The sequence below is a fragment of the Cyprinodon tularosa genome, unplaced genomic scaffold (assembly GCF_016077235.1).
Source record: "Cyprinodon tularosa strain WSP-4 unplaced genomic scaffold, ASM1607723v1 ctg341, whole genome shotgun sequence".
In the NCBI taxonomy this organism is placed as follows: domain Eukaryota; kingdom Metazoa; phylum Chordata; class Actinopteri; order Cyprinodontiformes; family Cyprinodontidae; genus Cyprinodon; species Cyprinodon tularosa.
The window spans coordinates 289935-309001 of NW_024039054.1; the positions used below are offsets into that span (position 1 = coordinate 289935).

General features: G+C 39.5%; 1 protein-coding gene across 1 annotated transcript; it reads right to left on the reverse strand.

Moving 5' to 3' along the window:
- Positions 1 to 4465: 4465 nt before the first annotated feature.
- LOC119789586 (ribonucleoside-diphosphate reductase large subunit-like) lies at positions 4466 to 18516 on the reverse strand. The gene is made up of 19 exons (XM_038294526.1): positions 18358 to 18516; positions 17743 to 17831; positions 17482 to 17659; positions 13866 to 13966; positions 13715 to 13774; positions 13593 to 13632; positions 13335 to 13497; positions 10514 to 10655; positions 10341 to 10424; positions 9134 to 9295; positions 8967 to 9046; positions 8674 to 8875; positions 8445 to 8594; positions 6249 to 6470; positions 6069 to 6145; positions 5838 to 5973; positions 5206 to 5301; positions 4898 to 5086; positions 4466 to 4815 (listed from the first exon to the last, which is right to left on the reverse strand). The coding sequence occupies exons 1-19, from the start codon at positions 18374 to 18376 to the stop codon at positions 4624 to 4626; spliced, it is 2382 nt and encodes a 793-aa protein (XP_038150454.1). The 5' UTR covers positions 18377 to 18516; the 3' UTR covers positions 4466 to 4623.
- Between the last annotated feature and the right edge of the window lie 551 nt (positions 18517 to 19067).

Genomic DNA, 19067 nt, shown 5'->3' on the forward strand with positions numbered 1-19067 from the left:
AAAAGATTTTTGCTGCGACAAAGTATGCAGGCGTGGCTGAACTTTAAATTTCAGACTCTTTGTCATAAGACAAAAACAAAACAGCCCCAGGCAATGCTTTTATTGAGGATTATGAAATTTGGTATACTTGTATAATCCACTAGGATGCACAAAAAAGTATCTTGGAGCCATCCTCCAAACCCCACAGAAAGTCGGCCATTTTGGATCAAATATGCAATTTTGTGTTATTGACTCCTGTTGGATCGTAGCAAACTTCTCCTAGCGCTTTTTTAATTACATGCATAGAATTTAGGCACTAGGGATCAAAATTTATCGAAATAGAATTGAACAAATCAATGTGATGTCAAAATCAATTCTAAAACACAGTAAAGGCCAAGGGGGGCGAAAATTCCATATCTCAGCTTTTTGCTCTTTTTGATCTGATCTGCTTCAGACTTCATAAAAGTGATCTTTGAGTCTCTTTTGTCAAATTTATCTGATGACATGAAACTTTGACTCAACTGCACCCCCACGGAATAGGAAATGTCCAGAGGTGCTGTTTAGAAGGTTGGATTTGGGCCAAAAAGATGTAGGCATGGGGCAGGGATAAATGGCTCCAGGGGTTCTGATAGCTGCCCAACGCAGCTTCTGTTTTTAACTCATACATCTATTTTCTGTCATGCTTTATCCCTGCTGGGGTCGCGAGGGGTGCTGGTATCTATTTCCAGCTTTCTACGGGGGAGATGCAGGGTATACCCAGGACAGGTCACCAGTCCATCACAGGCTTTAACTGATGTTTGTGTTTATACAAGATGGCCTGAATTAGTTTCCTGTTTCAATCACATTGTAGTAGGTATTACGGCTTTTTTTTTTTTTTTTTTTTCTTGGATAGGCCCATAGGTGCATGTGTTCATTCATTAGTGCATTCAGCAGCCATTGCTGCTCCCTCCATTTGCTACCCAATGTTAATATTTTTTTGTTTTATTTGTTAATAAATGTTTTTTTTGTTTGTTTTAAATCAAGAGTTGTGTAGAATTTGTTATTGTGTCATTTGTATGATGTAAATGGAGGAAGAGAAACAATATTGGTTTAGAAAACCATCTCCACATATCCAGGCATCCTTTATCCATCCATAAAATATTCAGTATCATGGCCCTTAAAAAAATGTATTGAATGATTTATCTAGATTCAAACAAACCATCTCATTTTAGTTATCTTTGACAAATTGTTTTTTTTATTATTTATGTTTGATACGAAAGAATGTAGAAATGTATCACATCATAAACTGTAGCACTTGTAGCCGTAGTGTAGTACCTAAAAACGTGCCTTTACAAAGCATAATTGAATGACATGGTTCAAACATTTAATAAAAAGCACAAACATTTTACAGTGAATTGATGCTGATCACATGGCTGACCTCTTCTCAGAACTCATCTAAGATCATATTTAAATGTTCCCACAGTGAATTCAGTTTAGGGCTCAAAGCGTTCCTTAGCTAGGAAAATAACTAAAATTATGGATGGAAAATAGTGAACTTTATATTTTCAAGTACATTTAATTTCCACAAAAACAAAACGCCAAATAGCCAGGAGGACCCATCATCAGTTAAAGGTGTAGTGACAGAACTCCACTGTCGCACCACTTCCTACAACCATTTATGGATCTATGGACCATTTACAGGTGATGCACATTGATCTTACCAGCAGTGCCAGAATCTGGCAAGGTTCGCATCAGAGGGATTTCATCCTACAGAATCCCCAATGTTTTGCCAAAGTTGTCTGCCTTTGCTGTTTAAGCTTGACCAATCCTTTTAAACCTGCAAGATTTCATGGGTTATGGAGAACATTTTAGGTTTTAGCCAAGAATCTTTGTTAAACTTAAAAAAATATATGCTTATACATTTCAGGTTTGAGAAAAAATACAAAAAAGGCCAATCTTAATGTAACCAAGAAATTGCAACCTCAACTAACAAAATATTTGAACCATTGTAATTCCTTTATAGGATGAGCCCTAGAGAAGCAAACACTGTTTTACTAACATTAATATAGAAACTTGTTTCAATCCATAGTGAAACCGCCTCTTAGTGCTGCTATCATTGATCAATAAAACAAGATAAATAAAATACTACTGGTGGAAAATCTAAACGGCATTTGTCCTTTTGTTTTAAATTTGAACACAAATATTTTTGTAATATTTCAGTTCTAACTGCTGAAATGTCGACTGGGTTCACAGATGAATGTTTCTGTATCAGTTTGTTAGGAGTTGATGCAACAGAAGCAAGTCCCAGCTTGTTTAACCCCATCTGCCCCCCTGGAGGCATGCACTAGCACACCAAGTCATTCATTTCTCACCTGCTGCATCATCACTCCCAGGGCACATTACATACCTTCTGGAAAATCACCCCAAGATATACCGTCATCACCATAGTGTTGCATAAGACACAATGTTCTGCTTGGATTCGGTTTGTTTCATTAAAGCGTCAGTTTAGTCGATACAGACCAACTGGAATGTTTCTGACAAAGTAGTTTGATGTGTTTTCATCACGATCTAATGAGTAGAAAAACAATTGAGAAGAAGCTGTTTGGGAATCTGAACAAAGATGGAGGAAAACCTTCCCACCCTGCTGCTGATGTCCAAACAAGAAAGGTTTAAATCAAGGTACACACTCATTCCAAACTGTTGTTTTTAATAGTTTTAATTCTGGGAAGATGTTTTTGAGTGCTGTAAAAGTAAAAAAAATAAAAAAATAGTTCCTGTTATAAACGATGAAAAAAAAAGCAAATAAAGTAAAAACCTTAATAGCTGCACCTTACACATTTATCTCCAAGATATAGATGGAAAAAAGCTTTAAAGATAGTTGTTTTATTTTATCATATGTCTTACTGACAGAACATATTCTCCCATCTTTTCCATTTTAAAGAGTCGCTCAATAATTTACTCCAACTAAAGGTTGGATTTTTCCATTTACGTTATAAGAATTATACTACAGCAATAAACTATCAACCAAGCTTTTAATGCATCTCTTTAGGGTTGCTGATAAATATGGAAGCTGCGCTAGTACTTTTAATGCCGTAGAATGGATTTAATTAAAATAAAAAAATGTAAAAAAACACTGCAATGATAACATTAAGTACAAAAAAATTCATCCAATATTTCATTCTGTACAATGTGAAATTGAGCTAAATTGGAGCCATGAAGTTTTTTCAAAAACTTTTCTTTTGAAGCCGAAAAAAAACAAACAAAAAAACAAAACAGTACAATAGACTTGAACGGACAAGTCTGAAAATACTTTTCAAACAAATATTTTACCTTTCAGTTTCAAACTGATGTCCTCTGTGTGGGCGGACCATATATGACATGGGGTTTGGAATAAACCAGTGTAATACCTAGGAATAATTTTCATAGCTGTTGCATTCAGGAACCGTGGAAAACAGAAATGTTTTTACTACATCATCAATATTTTTTTTATTGAGTGCATTTGGAAACTTTTACATCCATCTAAACCATTTCTCAAATATTCAACAAATTTGGCCAAACTAAGTTCACTACAATCCATCCATAAGCTAGATGATAACAATACATTTGGTAATCTTAAAATCTTTTTTTTTTATTCGCTATTCCTTTCTTCACTTCTTCGTTATTCATACATATGTTTGTCCATCCATGTCCAAACACATGCAATCTTAAAAGGATACAGAAAAAAAAACCCAATAACAATAAAAGAACACTTAAAATATGTGGCATTAAGAGGTTATTGACCTTAATTTCGTCACATGACAAAATCTGATCTCACTGGTGATATAAATTACACCCAATTTTTCTTACACTTTTCAGATTCTATTCTCAAGGTGAGCCATTACGTCATATAAATATTATGTATTACTTCAACCCAATCTTCCATTGATGGAACATCTCATTTCAGGAATTCTTGGTTTTAGCTCCCTTACCAACCACCAACTGATCATGAAAATATATTTATCCTCTGAGGTTATCAACCTTTCAATCCCTCTTCCCATGTATTAACTGTCAAATATTAGAGGAAGTTTCTCAACATCATTGATATTCTATATTTTTATATGATTGGTTTTTGCTGCAGTCTTGCCACTGCTCTATCAGTCTGGCTCTTCCTACACTATAAGAACACAGAAAATGTCCCTTTGTCAATATCATGGTTCCAACGTTTCCAACAGGCTCTCAAATATCTTATATAAGTACAAAATGTTATTTTGTAAAACAAGTTACATTTACATAGAACTTCTGTTTTCAAGAAAACCTTCCTATTTACTACGATTCCTGAATGCAACACCTGAGATGACTGTTTAAGTTGTCAGTCATCATTCCACACCCAAAGTTCTCCAAGGCCTGCCCCTAATTAGAGGGTCAGCAATATTAAAGAAAAAGAAAATAAAAAAAACAACTGAAAGTTATATTTTTTTAGCTAAATCTTTTTTGTAAAAACAATTTTTCAGTTTCAAAAATACTTTTGAAAAAATAAATCTAACAAACTTTTTGGCTCCAATTTAGCTCCATATAAATAGAACAACCATTTCATAGTTAAAAATGTTTGGTAATCATAAAATAACTGTAAACTTGGGATTTTTGAAGCCGTTGGTGTGATGGAGCTGCAGAGAGTCGCTGCCTGCTTTAGGAGCCACACATCAGGCATTCGTCCTTGTTTGCTAAGGAGCAGACCATGGCTGCTGTGTTGCGCTCCCTGGCTTCCTCCTCCACACTCTTGGCCGACTGGCTCTCCCTCAGCTTCTCCTTGTTTAGTGTGAACTGGATGGGGTTGGCGGCGGGCTTCGTTCTCAGGTAGTACATGCCTGTTTTCAGGCCCTGTGAGAGAAACATGAACCGGGCTTAGAGGGCTGCCACCCTCACTGCGGGGCGGCATTTGTTCTTTAGGCTGCTGACTTACCAGCTTCCATCCGTAGAAGTGCATGCTGGAGAGTTTGCCGTAGTTGGGCTCAGCGATGTGAATGTTGAGAGACTGACTCTGATCGATGTAAGTGCCACGATCTGCTGCCATCTTGAGGACAGTCTTCTGGGAGATTTCCCAAACTGTTTTATACAGCTGCTTAAGATCATCTGGGATTTCTTTAATTTCCTGAAACAAAAGTTATGGCATGTTAAAATCTGTTAATTAAAATGTAAATTATAACACTATACAGAAACTGATACCGAGTTATTTATTTAGTTCTAATAGATATATTTTTATTAATTTACCTGGATGGAGCCATTGTGAGCAATTAACTGGTTCTTCATATCTTCATTCCACAGTCCTCTTTCTGTAAGATCCTTCAGCAGGTGAGGATTCACAATCTAAAGAACAGATATACAATTGAAAACCTTAAGTTGATCTTCCTTTAAATACTGACTGGGCTCCTGAGACCTTTACTGCTGATCCCCAGTAAGCCAATAGCCTCTGATACGATTAAAAATTATGGCGAGTTCCATTTATCCTCAAAAGTCAAAAACTTCCAACTTCAAAGTCATACATTTCAACTGTGATGCTGCTAAAATTCAGAATTGGGATTCAGGAAATCGGGAAACGGGATGATATCCGACTTCCGTATTCAGTTTGGCTGCTACTTCCATCAAAAGGAGCTAAACTTTCAATGTTCGACTGGAGCTGTTCTCTATCAGGTATGTGGCACTAAGCCCTCACCATGACATCACTCCAAGTCAATAAATTCCAGTTATTAGGATTATAAAATGGCTAGAAAAAAGGCTAGTGTAAATGGGATATCTTTGATCATCAAACCTTGATCAGGGACAATCTGAATCCTACCGAGGAGGTCTGTGTTTTCGTTTCTATTTTTAATAACAGATTTAAATGAGCAAATGTCTAAGCTGACCTGGAACTCTCCTGAGAGCACCCTGCGAGTGTAGATGTTGCTTGTGTAAGCCTCTATGGACTCATTGTTACCCAGGATCTGGGCAGTGGAAGCTGTGGGCATCGGGGCCAAAAGAAGGCTGTTCCTCACACCATGCCTACGGATAAACACGCTTCAGCTTAATAACAGACAATCTACAGGAAAAACAGATTTCTAAAGAAAAGAGCAAGTGAAGATTTTAGGTAGACTCACTTGGCAATTTTTTCCTTCAGTGCCTTCCAGTCCCACAGATCTGTGGGGGTTTTATTCCACATGTCGTACTGAAGGATCTGAAAAAAGAAACAAAAAACAAACCGGAACCCCAGAAATATCAGCACACATCCAGCCCCTGTAATCTGCATGCCAAGATGGATATGTGAAAAAACGACTTACTCCCTTGCTGACAGGAGAGCCAGTGTACGTCTCATAGGGTCCAAATTCTGCTGCCAGTTCACAACTGGCCTCCAGGGCAGCGTAGTAGATGGTCTCAAAGATGTGAATGTTGAGTAACTGGGCCTCCGGACTTTCGAATGGGTAGCGCATGAGGATGAAGGCGTCGGCCAGACCCTGCACACCAATTCCTATTGGCCTGTGACGCTTGTTGGATTTTTCAGCCTGTGGTGCAGGAAGTTAAAAGGCATTTAATTTCTTCTGATTTGGTCCATTTCTCAAAAAATTACACACAGATTCAAATGTATTTCCACATCCTTCACTAATGCTTGTTCTGTTCTGTTGTGTCAGATGGTGGTCGCTTTTACCTACAGCGTTAACGAAGACTTAGAGCAGGAATGTCCAAAGTCGGTCCATAAGAGCTGCTGTCCGGCAGGTTTTAGAGGTTTCCCTGCTTCAGCACAGCTGATTTTCTCTAAATGATAACCTGCAGGACAGCGGCCCTCGATGGCCAACTTTGGACAACTAGGGGCACTAGATCTGTAACTTCTAGGTTAAAAAAAAAAACCTGAAAGCAGCGGACAATACTGCACTGATGCCAAATGAACCAGTCTCCCTAAACCAGATACTAAAATATTTAATTTGCTGAAAGACTAACTTTCCCTCACCAATAAAAAAAAAAAAAAAAAAAAAAAAAAAAAAAAACTTTTCATATATACACTATATTGCCAAAAGTATTTGCTCACCCATCCAAATTATTGGAATCAGGTGTTCCAATCACTTCCATGGCCACAGGTGTATAAATTCAAGCACCTAGGCATGCAGACTGTTTTTACAAACATTTGTGAAAGAATGGGTCGCTCTCAGGAGCTCAGTGAATTCCAGCGTGGAACTGTGATAGGATGCCACCTGTGCAACAAATCCAGTCGTGAAATTTCCTCGCTCCTAAATATTCCACAGTCAACTGTCAGCTGTATTATAAGAAAATGGAAGTGTTTGGGAACGACAGCAACTCAGCCACGAAGTGGTAGGCCACGTAAACTGACGGAGCGGGGTCAGCGGATGCTGAAGCGCATAGTGCGAAGAGGTCGCCAACTTTCTGCAGAGTCAATCACTACAGACCTCCAAACTTCATGTGGCCTTCAGATTAGCTCAAGAACAGTGCGCAGAGAGCTTCATGGAATGGGTTTCCATGGGCGAGCAGCTGCATCCAAGCCATACATCACCAAGTGCAATGCAAAGCGTCGGATGCGGTGGTGTAAAGCACGCCGCCACTGGACTCTAGAGCAGTGGAGACGCGTTCTCTGGAGTGACGAATCGCGCTTCTCCATCTGGCAATCTGATGGACGGGTCTGGGTTTGGCGGTTGCCAGGAGAACAGTACTTGTCTGACTGCATTGTGCCAAGTGTAAAGTTTGGTGGAGGGGGGATTATGGTGTGGGGTTGTTTTTCAGGAGCTGGGCTTGGCCCCTTAGTTCCAGTGAAAGGAACTCTGAATGCTTCAGCATACCAAGACATTTTGGACAATTCCATGCTCCCAACTTTGTGGGAACAGTTTGGAGCTGGCCCCTTCCTCTTCCAACATGACTGTGCACCAGTGCACAAAGCAAGGTCCATAAAGACATGGATGACAGAGTCTGGTGTGGATGAACTTGACTGGCCTGCACAGAGTCCTGACCTCAACCCGATAGAACACCTTTGGGATGAATTAGAGCGGAGACTGAGAGCCAGGCCTTCTCGTCCAACATCAGTGTGCGACCTCACAAATGCGCTTCTGGAAGAATGGTCAAAAATTCCCATAAACACACTCCTAAACCTTGTGGACAGCCTTCCCAGAAGAGTTGAAGCTGTTCTAGCTGCAAAGGGTGGACCGACGTCATATTGAACCCTATGGATTAGGAACGGGATGTCACTTAAGCTCATATGTGAGTCAAGGCAGGTGAGCAAATACTTTTGGCAATATAGTGTATATATATAATTATTTACTTACAATTCACATAAAATTTGCAATGCATTTTTCTATTAATTCCAAACCTTTATTAATCTAGAAATGTTTATTTACTGAGGCTATTGCCTTTTAGATTAATTGACAAAAAGACTAGATTAACAAATTACTTGAAGTATCGTATAGCTTAATTAGCTCTGAGCTAAAGTTGCAGGGCGGACGCCGTCTCTGCAGCAGACAGTGCTCGGCTCGTACCTCTGGCACCGGGTAATAGTTGATATCGATGATCTTGTTCAGGTTCCTGACGATCACTTTGGTCACAGATGCAAGCTTTTTGAAATCAAAGCTCCTCTCTGGGGTGACGTACATGTTGAGGGCGATGGACGCCAGGTTACAAACTGCAACCTAAGTTATAAAAACAGCACGGTCAATGCGTAGAAAGAGCGTCGTCACAATCCAAGCCTGTAGGGGTCACTGTATTCACCTCGTCTTTACTTGTATATTCTACTATTTCTGTGCACAGATTGCTGGATTTGATGGTGCCCAGATTTTGCTGGTTGGTCTTCCTGTTGCAGGTGTCCTTGTAGAGCATGTAGGGAGTACCCGTCTCTGTCTGCGACTCAATGATGGCGTACCATAGTTGCTGGGCCTTCACCACACGCTTCACTCTACCCTCCTTCTCATAACTAAAGGCAGACATGATAAGGAGGATAGGGTAGCACTAGAAAACACAGCTCTTAGGTAAAACAAAACAGCAGCTCACTGTACCGAACCTACCGAGTGTAGAGCTCCTCAAACTCCTCTCCCCAGCACTCATCCAGCCCGGGACAGTCACTGGGACACATCAGAGACCAGTCCTAGGAGGGCAGCAGAACAGACACCAGGTTAGTATCACTTTTATAAAATAAGAAATTTAAAACAGGACTTTTTTTCTCAAGGTTAACCTGGTTGCTTTCCACTCGTTTCATAAAGAGGTCTGGAATCCACAAGGCGAAGAACAAGTCTCTGGCCCTCTGCTCTTCTTTACCAGTGTTCTTCTTCAGCTCCAAAAACTCAAACACGTCAGCGTGCCAGGGCTCCAGGTACACCGCAAAGGCCCCTGGTCTCTGCGGAAAAACCCAACAGTCCATTCAGTTAAAGGTTCTAGGAACATTCCAGCTACCTGTCATCCGTCGTTGCTGCACAGCCTTTTATCAGGAATATCTTTACAGGGTCTGATAACCGTTTATGAAAACATATGGTGTCTGAATCTTTAAATGTTAATCAAATTCAAAATTTGTATGTTGTCCTTGTAGTCAAGTCATTTATATATGTTAGATCAGATGTTTTGTCTGTGAGAATAGAAGCTATAAATAAAGTTACAACTTTGTAGCTGTAAAAGTACAAATCACAAATTCACAAATAAGAATACCGACGAAGCTGTTACAGGGTTTATACAGGAATGAGTAACTCCAACTTAATGCTTTTTAATGCTGTTTTAATGCTCTTAGAAATAATATTAATGTCATCAACAAGTACCCATCAACAGGCTGCAGTCGAATTCCTCGTCTTCCAGCCACTTTTGTTGAAATTTGCTCCCCCCCCCATTCTTTAGCTTTTTCTCCGCCTCGAGCTTCTTTTCTGAACAATCGGAAGTTGTTCTACGCAAATATATCGTGATATTCCTGATGTAATTGTTTTTATAAACATTTTTTTTTTTAAATAAATCATTTTAATTAATTTTAATACCAATTAAGGCCTTAATTCCAAAAATAATAATTTAATAACTTTTAATGATTTTTAATGACCCGTGGAAACCCTGTTATACTCCTTCCCAGGGAGACCATTAAACAAGAGCAGGAAGATGATGGAAACAGAAATATCACTCAAAATGTAAATTTGTTACATGTACTCATAAGTTGGTCATTCTTATGTATAAACTTGTGATTTGTACCTGTAAGTTTGTTATTTGTATTCAAATTTTTTTTTTCTCCTTCCATACGTATTTTCTCGAGTGAAGATCTGATCCCTTATGAATGTATGAGATGATAACAGGTAACAATACAAATCTTTATTTTATTTACATTTATGGACTTGCATTTACAAATTCAGACATGCAAAAATTTTTACAGACAGCTATCCCTTACCACATACAATCTTTGTCCTGCTCACCTTGTTGCCACCCTGGTCCACGTAGCGTGCAGTGTTGTTGTATACACGCAGCATTGGAACAAGCCCATTAGAAGTGCCGTTAGTCTGAAAGTTATTAATATAAAAACGTGTTAAAAAATGAATAAACAAGAGCAGGCTTGATTGTTAGTCCGAGCTGTGTTTCTGTGGCTCACCCCAGCGATATAGCTGCCCGTTGCTCTGATGCAGCTGACAGCCAGGCCAATGCCTCCTGCTGATTTGGAAACCAGCGCGCACTGCTTCAGTGTGTCGTAGATGCCGTCGATGCTGTCGTCTCTCATAGCGAGCAGGAAACAACTGCAAAAAGAGCCCCATGTGTTAAAATACTAAAAATATCAGAACCAAACACAAAGCTTCCAGTGAGAAATTTACAAACATAACAGAAATGGATTTAAGACATTACAGAAAAAGAACTAAGCACTGAACCTCTAAATAATATTAATTTTTTTTAATCTACATAAATAGATATGTACATATCTGCTGATACATTAAAGATTTGCAAAATACATTGGCCTACTGATGTAACTTAACAAGCCACAAATCCTCCTAATTGATATCTGAGCTTTCTTCCTGGCTTAACTGCGTAGTTAGCTGGAATAGATTATGGATTTCATACGTTGGCCTCCAGCTTTTATTAGAGCCAAGGTTGGAGCCTTCCAGGAACCTAATGACAGCAAGGGTTATCCCTTCCAACAGCAGCTTTGATGAGTTTAGGAGCCGTTTTCCTGTTAGGACACCGGCTATATATACAGTTTAACCATCTAATCCATACTGTTATATTTCCTCTGTTAATACCACATCTTATTCATCTACAAAGTTTCCTTCTTCCACCTTGGTTAAATCTCCAAATCACTTCCTCCTGGCTGCAGAGAAGCTTCCGTGTCTTTAGACTTTTCTAGGCTGAACTACTGTAACACAATCTTAATCAGGGTTCCTGTAGGAGCCTTTAAAAGCTCTGTTATGTTCAGAACGGAGCAGCCAGGGTCCTGATCAGAGCTATATGTAGCTCAAGCACTCGACCCCTTTCTCTCCACTGGCTTAAGACTTAGACAAACTTTATTGTCATCTTGGATACACAAAGTGTATACAAAACAAACTTTCGATGCATACAGCTTTCAACAGAGAATGAGCAGCTTACAGCAGTGATCAGAATTTTTCTAGTGTCATAGAAAAGAAAAATCTGTTTAAAGTCATGGTGTAAAAGGCATTAATATGGAAAGGTTCAGTGCAGTGAAAAATAAATACATTTCGTGCAACATGCACAATCAGTTGTGTTCTATTTAAAAGGGTTATGAAAAAAAAAGCAATTTTGGTGGTGCTAATGTTTTCAAGTGTGATGCAGTCTTTATTAGAGTTTCAACAGTTCAACAGTGAAAAAGGTGGTGAAGAACCTGCTGGCTTCCTTTCCCCCTCCAGATTTAGGATAAAACCCCCAGGACCAGCCACCAGCACTGATAGGCTACTGGACTGCCTGCCTATTCCAGACCAGCTTAAGGTCCCACAGACACTGAAGAGCTTCAAAGCTTCTCATTTTAAAAAGGCATTTGTAGCCTAATGATGTCTTATCTTATGTTTTTTATATATTTGGTTTACTCTTGTAGCACTTTGGGATTTTCATTAATATATGAACTGCATAAAAACTTTTTTCATGCTTGAATGATTTCTTTCAAATCAAAGTTAAAATATATGTTAAATGTAAATAATTTATCAAGTTTCTTTTTAAGGTAAAACATCTGAAAATAAATGTTTCGGAAACAGAATGTATGCATTTCTCCTGACAGAGTACATCTAATCATAAGCCTCTTTCTGACTGAAAATACTGCGTTATGGCGTGTTTTTCAAACATGGGTCGACCCGCCAACAATCAGCCTTTGGCTGCCTTCCTATTGGCAAAAATGGGTCTAACCCCAAGCTGGTAGCTGTGTGACCTCTTTCCTCTGCAGCTGGGTTAGCGTTGATGATGTCACCAGTGTGACAGAAATCAGAAAAGCAAACAACAAAGTAAATATCTTGTTTATTTTGTCACAGATTTTAAAGTGGTTCTAAATTTTGCTGATTATGCAGTTTGTTACATTGCGACCTAAAAACCATAAAAATGTCTGATCCACTTGGTCTATCTGCATCTACCAGCTATAAAAAAAACTGTTTTAGCAGAGATTGAGCTTTTTCTACACTAAAGCTTGGGCGCCATCTGCTGGACACTTTTCCCTGCGCATCTTTAGAGCAATGCAAATGCGGTATGTCTGTGTTGTTTGCTGTGTTCGTTGGTTTAATGTTAACGTTTGTTTTTTCAATGTTCTGCAGATCAGAAACTATTCTTAAATTATGCCGACTGATTCAGGCCCCATCTTTTGATCTTTTCCCGTTTTTTTAAATAAAGACAAAAACGAACACATCTGAGTTAAAACTGAACCAAAATTGGTAGCAGCCTGCCAGCATGGTGGTTAGACAACACAAAGATTGATCCATTGGGCCACCGCAACACAGGAGATGTGTTGAACCTGGAAGCATGGTACCATCTGTCAGAGGTGGTGATGGCAGCATCATGCTGTGGGATTGTTTAATAACTGGATATACTGGAGAAAGAGGAAAACTTCCAAATCTTACTCAAGTCAACAGATAGACAGCTGAAAATTGGACAAAAATAGTCCAACTTTCAGATGGATTAAGAAAGCTGACGTTCAACTTGATGGTTAACAGGAAACTAGACCATTTGCAGTTTTACAAGCTCTAATGAGAAGAGTTTTCAAATACTGAAGCACAAACAAAAATGTCAATCGTAAAAAAAAATTTATAGCCGAGCCTGTAAATCCAGTATGGATCCGAGAAAATCCCCAATAAATGAAACTTCTGCCTCAAATCTTGCGTTATTTGCCCGAATAGGAAAAAAAAAAAAAAAAAAAAGAAGAAAGTAAAGGTTATTCATCCCCTTGATGTGTGAAGGTGAACCTCTAACAGGAGCTTTTCCTTCGTTACCTGGACAACTGAGGCCTGTTGGTGCCAGCGTTGAACAGGGTAGGAGAGGCATGGGTGAACCACTTCTCTGAAAGCAGGTTGTAAGTTTCAACAGCTGCATCAATGTCATCTTTATGAATCCCGACTGCCACTCTCATCAGCATGTGCTGGGGTCTCTCTGCAACTAAAAAAAGAAAATAAAAAAGTTTAAGATTATAAAATGATATATGCCTTGAACCATACTTCTGCAGTCAGCTCTGAAAAGGTGAGGAAACGCACCTTTGCCATTGATCTTCAGCAAATAGGAACGCTCAAGAGTCTACAAGGGCAAAAAAAAACAAACCTGTCAGTGTCTGCTAAATGTTTGAAATGCAACTACCAAAGAGAGCAAAACATCTTACCTTAAAACCAAAGAAGTTGTAGGAGAAGTCTCTGTCGTAAATGATGGCTGAGTTGAGGACCTGCAAAGATTGGTGGTTATTACATTCATGTAAACAGTTCAAGATGAACATAAAAAGCCTAAACATTAGGCGCTGTCCCATGTTGACTTACAGATTTGTTTTCAAGGACTATGTCGAGTGTCTCCTTGGAGATCATAGGACAGTGACGTTTGTTTAAGGGGTTGACGTAGTTGTACAGGTCCTCCATCACATCTAAGGGAGAAACAGGCAGGTTGTTGGTTTTACATGAAGGTAGGGCAGAGGAAGTAAGAGAAATCTTATTAGGAAGGTACAGCGAGTGATTAAAAAGAAGGTCATGCTTATACTCTTCTATGCTGGTACTGGTTCAGACGCCCTGCAAGTACATCAGTGACACACAAAACACACAAGAAGAATCAACACACAAAGCGCATGCAAATCAAAGTTCTGCAAATGGCACAGTGTTACAAAAGGCTGCAACTGAGCCCTGCATAAAGGAGAGTGTTTTTGACGAAGAGTTTAAACCATAAACACACTCTGTTTCACAATTCACAAGAGTCAATACTTGCATCCTTGCCAAGTTCTTGAAAAGAACATGGGAAATATGGACTTTGGGAGAACACAGAACAAAGCTGTGTGGATTAGAACAGAAGCGTCTTTGAAAAATCACCACAAGCACGGCTCATCTGAAGCTGCATTTCACCTCATGTTAGTAGTCTCTAGATCAGTGGTTCCCAAACTTTTTGTGCCCAAGGCACACCAAAGGACAAGTAAAAATCTCAAGGCACACTTATTGTGCTAAAGAGCATTTAAAACCTGTGTCATCCATCGTGTTTAGCAAAATATTTGTTATAATTATGTACTAATTCAAAATAAATTGTGACAAGACAACTATATTACTCATGAAATATTTATTAACAAAATATTCCAAAATTTATTTTGAAACCTCATCAAAATAGGCTTCATCAAAGCAGCCACATTCCTATTTAAATCATGGTTCACAAAATTAAAAACGAAGCAAAGAAAACTCAGCAGAACTTAAGCACAAAGAACTATCAATGCAAGGAAGCTGCACTGTCCATTGTCCTGAACTACAAATAATAAAATGAAACATTTTTTTATCAGCATTGAAACGTGTGCTGTTGTAAATATTTTGTCTGCTTACAAATTAGTGAGACACGTGTGCCTGTTGGTGCACACAGATTTTTTTAACCCTTAGTGGCACTGAGGAGAGGGCCACACGCAAGTCCTGTTCAACAGAGAGCCGTGACCTCCTGTTGTTCTTCATGTAAACCAGAGTAGAGAACGCCAGCTCACACAGATAAGTAGTGGGGAAAAGAAGAAGTTGCTCAATTGCGTGGCGTGAGATGTTTGGGTATTCTGATGCAGAAGCCAACCATAACTGATCCAGTGGGAGCTCACTAAATTTGAGTTTTAATGTGCGGTCCGCACGGAGCTCTGCGCACTTCTCTATTTCTTTCATTGTCAGTTTTTCTGTTGAAGATTCCTGGTTGAATGGGTCTCGGATCCAGTCGTAATCCTCAACATCAGCAACATGTGGAAAGTGGAGCTCAAACCTCTCTTTTAAGCTCTGAAGGTGTTCGGCATATAATGCGCGCTCCTTTGCTGCCTGCGGCGCAGCTGATGCCAGCGGGAACATGTCCATCGTGCCCTGTTCCAAAGCCTTGCGCCACCGGATGATAATTCCTACCTGAGCATCTCCGTGGTCAGGGAGTTCTTGAGTTTTTTTTTTCTTTTTAGATTATTTTAATGTAGTTTGCCTCTGTTTTGTGAAAATGAATGCAAACAAAGTAGTGATATGACCGTATAGGCTTTTTATTTTTCTGTTATTATATTGTAATGACCATACATGGTTGTCACAAAATTCCACGGCACACCCTCACTTGACTCACGGCACACCAGTGTGCCGCGGCACACCATTAGGGAACCACTGCTCTAGATAATATTAGTAGGGGGATAATGGTTAAACTACGCAACTAAATATACTTGTACTGAATAAGTTGTACACAATATGTTATCAAAATGCCCTTCTTTATTTTATTTATAAAAAATAAAAAAAATACAGCAGGTCCCATGCAGGTGACAACTGAAATCATGAACGAAAAGAGGTAGTAAATGGATAATAGCGCGAAACAATAAAGCACACTGACTATGCCCTGGCTTCCTTCATTTTTGCTCTCCATTGTTTAATTTCCTGATTTCTGTCGCACTGGTGACATCATCAATGGTAACCCAGCATGATGGCGCCACCAGACACGCTTGGGATCTAGGGGTTAGACACAGCTTTTTCTGCTAGTGGGAAGGGAGCCAAATGCCGATCATTAACGCATAAACCCATGTTTGAGAAACGTGCATTAATGCGGTATTTTCAGTGGGAAAGAGGTTTTACTGTACTTTATGCATTTGCTGCGTATATATGCATTTGCAGACCGTTGGCTCCTCTCAGCCACACTAAAATGTGTTACAAATCTATTCCCTTCTTTCATATCTGATCTATGGAGCTCTGCAGCTCCTCCAGAGTTACCAGGGACTTCGACTCTTTTACTACTGATGTCCCTGTTGGCTAAAGAAAATGGCTAGGTGTAGTAGGCTTGCTGCTCGATTAATTGTTGCTCTGTAAGATCTTTTACAGATTGGAATATTGTTTCACGACCAAACCTGCTTTAAACTTCTCTTCAGCTTTATACCTGACCTGTCTGCTGTGTTTCTAGGTCTTTATGATACTGTTTGTTCATTGATGTTTTCTAATAAAACTTTAATGCCTCATGCTTTGTTCAGACTGCAAGCAGCAGAGGCAGCAATAGCAGTGAGTTTACATGCAAAGTCAATGGTTGACGCACATCAAGGCACAGGAAAAGGTCCCTCAGCATGCTTTGACAGAGAAGCAATTTTTGAAGGCAGGATCCTAATCTTGATGAACTGACTGCACAACTGAGAGTTGTAAGGTGGACTTTTTCCACTTAAAAACATATTAAAACTACTTTTTACCCACTTATAACAGCATATATAGCTGCTTATTACAGGTAAACAAAGGATAGGGTAGCTCTGCCCAACGCACATCAGACCCAGTTTTTCTTCAGCCGTGTGCTAGAATTAAACTTACGAGCATACAAATGAAGCAGCATGCATGTTTTTGCTGCTTGCGGTCTGAACGTAGCATTGGTTAAAAACAACAACAACAACAACAACAACAAAAAAACAACAACAATAATGTTGATGTAATATGATAAAATATGTAATCATTCAGGGGGGTTGTATACTTTTCTAAAGCATCGATTGATTAACTTTATTGATCTCACAGTGGAGAAATGTACTTGTTAAATCAGCTCAAACAGTCAAAGGAAGAAAAAGGTGCATGAGATTATACATCTATATAAATAACCGCCTGGGGAGCAGTGTGGAGGCTGTGGGGATCGACTGGGTACTTCTCAGAGCACAAGCGCACTGCTCTAACCCATTTGGCCAACACTCCCCTATATATAGTACATAGTCCACATATGACTGCTTCTTTTTTAGTAGAATTATTATATGGGATAATTGCACAGGGTATTTATATAGATTTATATTTATATCATTGTATATATAGTTATTGCATTGGGTGTCAAATGTAGAGAAACAGGTTATTGAACTGGGAATCAAATAGTAATTGCACATTATACATTGCACAACTATGCACTGTATGGTTATAGAACAGGACGATTGTAACTACACATGAAAAGCATTCATACCACTGAAAACCTTCTTGGTCTCTCTGTGCAGGTTGGAAACCGCGATCCGAGCGGCCAGGATTGCATAGTCAGGATGTTTGGTGGTAAGGGTGGCAGCGGTCTCTGCAGCCAGGGTGTCCAGCTCCACAGTGGTGACCCCGTTGTACAGACCCTGGATCACCTTCATTGTAATCTGGGTCTGCAGAAATACAGAGGAGCGGTTACATGATGCAGGTTAAGGCAGATTATAGAATCCAGTTTAACTCATTTCTCTACACTTACAGGGTCCACAAAGTCACTGTTGAGTCCATAGCAGAGCTTCTGGATGCGGGAAGTGATTTTATCAAAACTAACTGCCTCATGGCGCCCATCTAAAAACACAACAGAGGGTTTGGTATTTATTAAATCAATCAGAGCAGCTAAATGATTGCTGAGTTTATTTGGCGCGGCTCAGATGGGTGAGCCCGCAGAGCAATTAATGAACACCTGTTTGACGAGATACAACAGAAGGCGCGCGCCAATAATGCAACCGTCACTAGTCAATTAATACTTTTAGCGTTAGTTTATAAAAACAACGTTATTTTAAATGTACAATGTTAAGAGAAATTAACTAAGAGAAAATCTTCGAGCAAACAAAGAAGTCAACAACAGACATTTCATCAGCGGAGTCTTTGTTCAATGTTTCGGCGGAAACTGCATAGAAACAAAAACACACAATCTGAACCAGACTTTCTGAAAGGAAACTAGAGTGAAACACTCCATCCATCTTTCACTCTGCAAATATTGGGAGAGATTGCATAAACATTATTGTATAACAATAACCCTAAACAGCGTATTATTGCAGTTAATTATCTGAAACCAAAAAAGGAAAAAAAGAAGTTAACTTGGTTACAATACCTCTTTTAATCACGTGCATGTTTGTAGCGGAGTAGCTGTTTATTACTAGAAAGAAAGTTTTGGCGCTTTCTTCTCTCCAAATCGCAGAGTGTTGCTCCTTTCAAGTCTCTCAAGAAACTCAAAGTGAGCGCGCGAACCAGTCAAAGCCTATGGAAAGAGCCTTGTTTTTCTTCTTCTTCTTTTTTTTAACGGTGGATGGCAACCAACTTAAGGCGCATTTACCGCCACCTACAGATGTATATATATATATATATATACAACAGTGTTGTGCCTGAACGCGTTCATTGAACGAAAGTTCATGAACTCGTTCATATTTTGGGCGAACGTGAACTGAACGTACTGCATTATTGCCTGGTGAACGTTATTGTGAACTCGTTCATTCTGGCGTATGTGAACTACACGCTCTCTCAGTTCAAGTCCGTTTAACAGGTTGCCAGATTTCTATAAAGCCCCCCAGGCGAAACCCCGGCTAAATCACACCGTAAACAGGCCTTAATATGTAGCGGGAAAAACACCCAATCTGGCAACACCAGCTACCAGCGTCGTAGCCTACAGCCGCGTGCGTCATCAAAACAAAATGCAGCGTGGAAGCAACAGCAGCATGTAGGCGACTTAAAACAGGTTTATGACCAGGATGATGGCAACAAGTTTGCCCGCCGGCTTTCAGTAAAAAAATCCGCACTTCAGTAACCTTAAATTCCTACCTCAGT

Excerpts from the sequence above, each read along its gene's own strand:
- LOC119789586 (XM_038294526.1), bottom strand. Across the intron at positions 13,498-13,592 it reads GCTGAAGATCAATGGCAAAG|TTGCAGAGAGACCCCAGCAC; the intron begins GTGCGTTTCCTC and ends TTCTTTTTTTAG. Across the intron at positions 6,146-6,248 it reads GCTCTCCTGTCAGCAAGGGA|ATCCTTCAGTACGACATGTG; the intron begins GTAAGTCGTTTT and ends TTCTTTTTTCAG.